Source organism: Ixodes scapularis, unplaced genomic scaffold (assembly GCF_016920785.2).
Source record: "Ixodes scapularis isolate PalLabHiFi unplaced genomic scaffold, ASM1692078v2 PGA_scaffold8__174_contigs__length_109621045, whole genome shotgun sequence".
Classification (NCBI taxonomy): domain Eukaryota; kingdom Metazoa; phylum Arthropoda; class Arachnida; order Ixodida; family Ixodidae; genus Ixodes; species Ixodes scapularis.
The window spans coordinates 19,138,421-19,140,986 of record NW_024609883.1 but is presented as its reverse complement, the minus strand read 5'-3'; the positions used below and the strand labels follow the sequence as shown (position 1 = coordinate 19,140,986).

Below are 2,566 nucleotides of genomic sequence, written 5' to 3'. Positions count from 1 at the left end.
GTAGGCAAGCAGCCACGGCGACGGGCAGAGGACGGAGGTAGAACCGCCCCACGTGACCATAGACGAATTTCCACCGCTAGAAGCAAGAAGTAGTGCACTCAAGAGAAATTCACCAGCGCGCAAGAGTAGAAGCAGGAGCGCCGCAGCTGGTAGCACCAGGAATGGCAGGAAGGCGTCGCGAAGTGCGTCACGTAACGAAAAACAAACCATCACGTTGCGCGGAAGGTCACCGTCAGCTCGACGGGTTCGCAACAATGACAAAAGCTATGCCGAAACCACGAAAAAACCGAAAGGCTACTACGCCGATGATGACGACGAGGTCAAGGCATGGCAAACAGAGCTCCGAGCCATCGAAGCAAGAAATCAAGCGGACGCCGACAAATGCAGGCACCTCGAGACTGAACTACTGCAACTTCGACAGAAGATCGAGGAAGAAAGCAGGCGTCGCGAGGCACGAAAAAGCACCATTTTAGGTCACATCAAGACAGCGATAGAGGCCAGGAAGACACAACAAGAGCAGCAAAGAAAACAGCGTGAGCAGCAGGCAGACAGCCCAGCTTCTCGGGGAAGAGATCCAATTCGCGAGGAGAGGACCGAAGGGACGGCGACTGCAAGCAGCTTAGCACCGCAGCAACCTACAGGATGGCAAGTGGCATTACAGCGAATGCAAGCCCAGATACAAGCACAGATGCAGACCCAGATGCAACAGATACAACAGCAAATGTTACGAATGCAACAGATGCTGACGTCCCAGCAGGCTCTACCGACCAGCTGCCCTACGCCACAAGATAGCCAACAATGATGCAAGCAAGGAAGCGCTAAGAATCCTACAATGGAATTGTCGCGGTATCGCAAGCAGAAGGGCAGAGCTCGTCTAAAGACTCAAGAATGAGACTTTTGACATTGTTTTATTGCAAGAAACGAAGTCGGATCAGATCACATTACCAGGATTCAAACAATATTACATGCCATCTATCACGCACACCTACAGGAAGGAAAAGAAAATCCAGGCACAAGCGGCTGTTTTTGTGCAGGCGAAGCTACCACACATCACCATCGACACATCCCAGTGGTGTACGCAACTCCAAGAAGTTGTGGCGCTACGCGTAGCGCTGCAATCCACGCGCAAGAGGCTCACGGTGGCCTCGGCGTACAACAGGCCGCACACTACGAAGGACTTTTCTTGGATCAGGCACCTACGCAAAGAATATTCTGATGACTTCATGGTCCTGGGAGGCGATCTCAATAAACACGTAGAACACTGGGCGATAGGCGACACGGCAAGGGGGGCCGCAGACCTGCGGGACATCACAGAGCAGGCAGATATGGCCCTAATAAACGACTTCAGCAGAACAACGAGGTATGCAACGGGAGCAGGGCACAGAGACTCCGTCATCGACGTCACGATAGCGCCTGCAAGCACCGCACGGAAGTTACAGTGGTCCATATTAGACGACGCCTGGGGAAGCGACCATTTCCCCATTGTCATGGAGCTGGACATCGGAGCCAAGAGCAGCCCAGGCAAAAAACAGACCAAAACGATCATCTGGGATGACTTTCGGAAGAACATCGAAGACCAGGGAGAAGACTTTGAGTTCCAACACGTCGCAACCCTCCTGACGGCAGCGGCCAGGATAGCCGTTGACGAGCGCCAAGTGGACGAGGACACTCCAAAGCCCGATACGCATCTTCTCTCATTATGGGACAGAAGAACGGCAGCACTCACAACCTACAGAAAAAAGAAGCTGAGAAAGCATCTCATAAAAGTGAACAAGCTCACCAAAGAGGCAAGCCAGTACGCAAGCCAGCTTGGCTTCGACAGATGGATAGAATATTGTGAGACCTTTGATAGACTCACAAACATGGGAGACGTATGGCGGACTTTCAACTCTATGTACGGTAAGAAGAAGGGAGTCAGTCCCGTTCCCATGATAGCCCTAATGTCAAACGAGAAGATGGAGGACATCCTCAAGCAGCTCGGGGAAGTGTTTTTCCCTCAACCAACCGAAAAGCCCGACCCGAGCACCTACTGGAGGAAGCATACCGGACCGTCCAGGGAATCCGAAGATCAGCCTTTCACGGAACGGGAGATGGATGCAGCAATCAAGTAGTGCCGATCAAAGAGTACACCTGGACCTGATGGGATCACCGCCCCCATGCTTAAGAACGCTCCGGAGTCAGCCAGGCGAGCAATGTTGCAATGGTTCAACCAAATCTGGGACACTGGCGATTTCCCGGAAGAATGGAGGATATCCGTGGTGACGCCGATTCCGAAAGCTGGGAAACCCGCGACAGATCCGGCGAACGTACGGCCGATCTCCCTCACCTCTATCATGGGAAAGCTCACGGAGAGAATGGTCCTGGCCAGAATCCAGCACAACATACGCCACAAAGGAATACTCCACCCCACGCAGACTGGGTTTCGGGCTAACCTAATTACCCACGACAGCCTGCTTATGAACTACAACGATGTTATCGATCGGCCGCGAAGCGATGGAAGTCTGAGAGTAATCGTTTCAATCTACATCAAGAAAGCGTTTGACAGCGTTCCCCACGAATCTGTCGT

The 2,566-nt window shown here is 52.7% G+C and overlaps 1 protein-coding gene across 1 annotated transcript; it reads left to right on the top strand.

Annotated features, from left to right (window-relative positions):
- Positions 1–965: 965 nt before the first annotated feature.
- Positions 966–2,111, top strand: LOC120843991. Its single transcript, XM_040215536.1, has one exon. The coding sequence runs from the start codon at positions 966–968 to the stop codon at positions 2,109–2,111; it is 1,146 nt and encodes a 381-aa protein (XP_040071470.1).
- Positions 2,112–2,566: the final 455 nt, after the last annotated feature.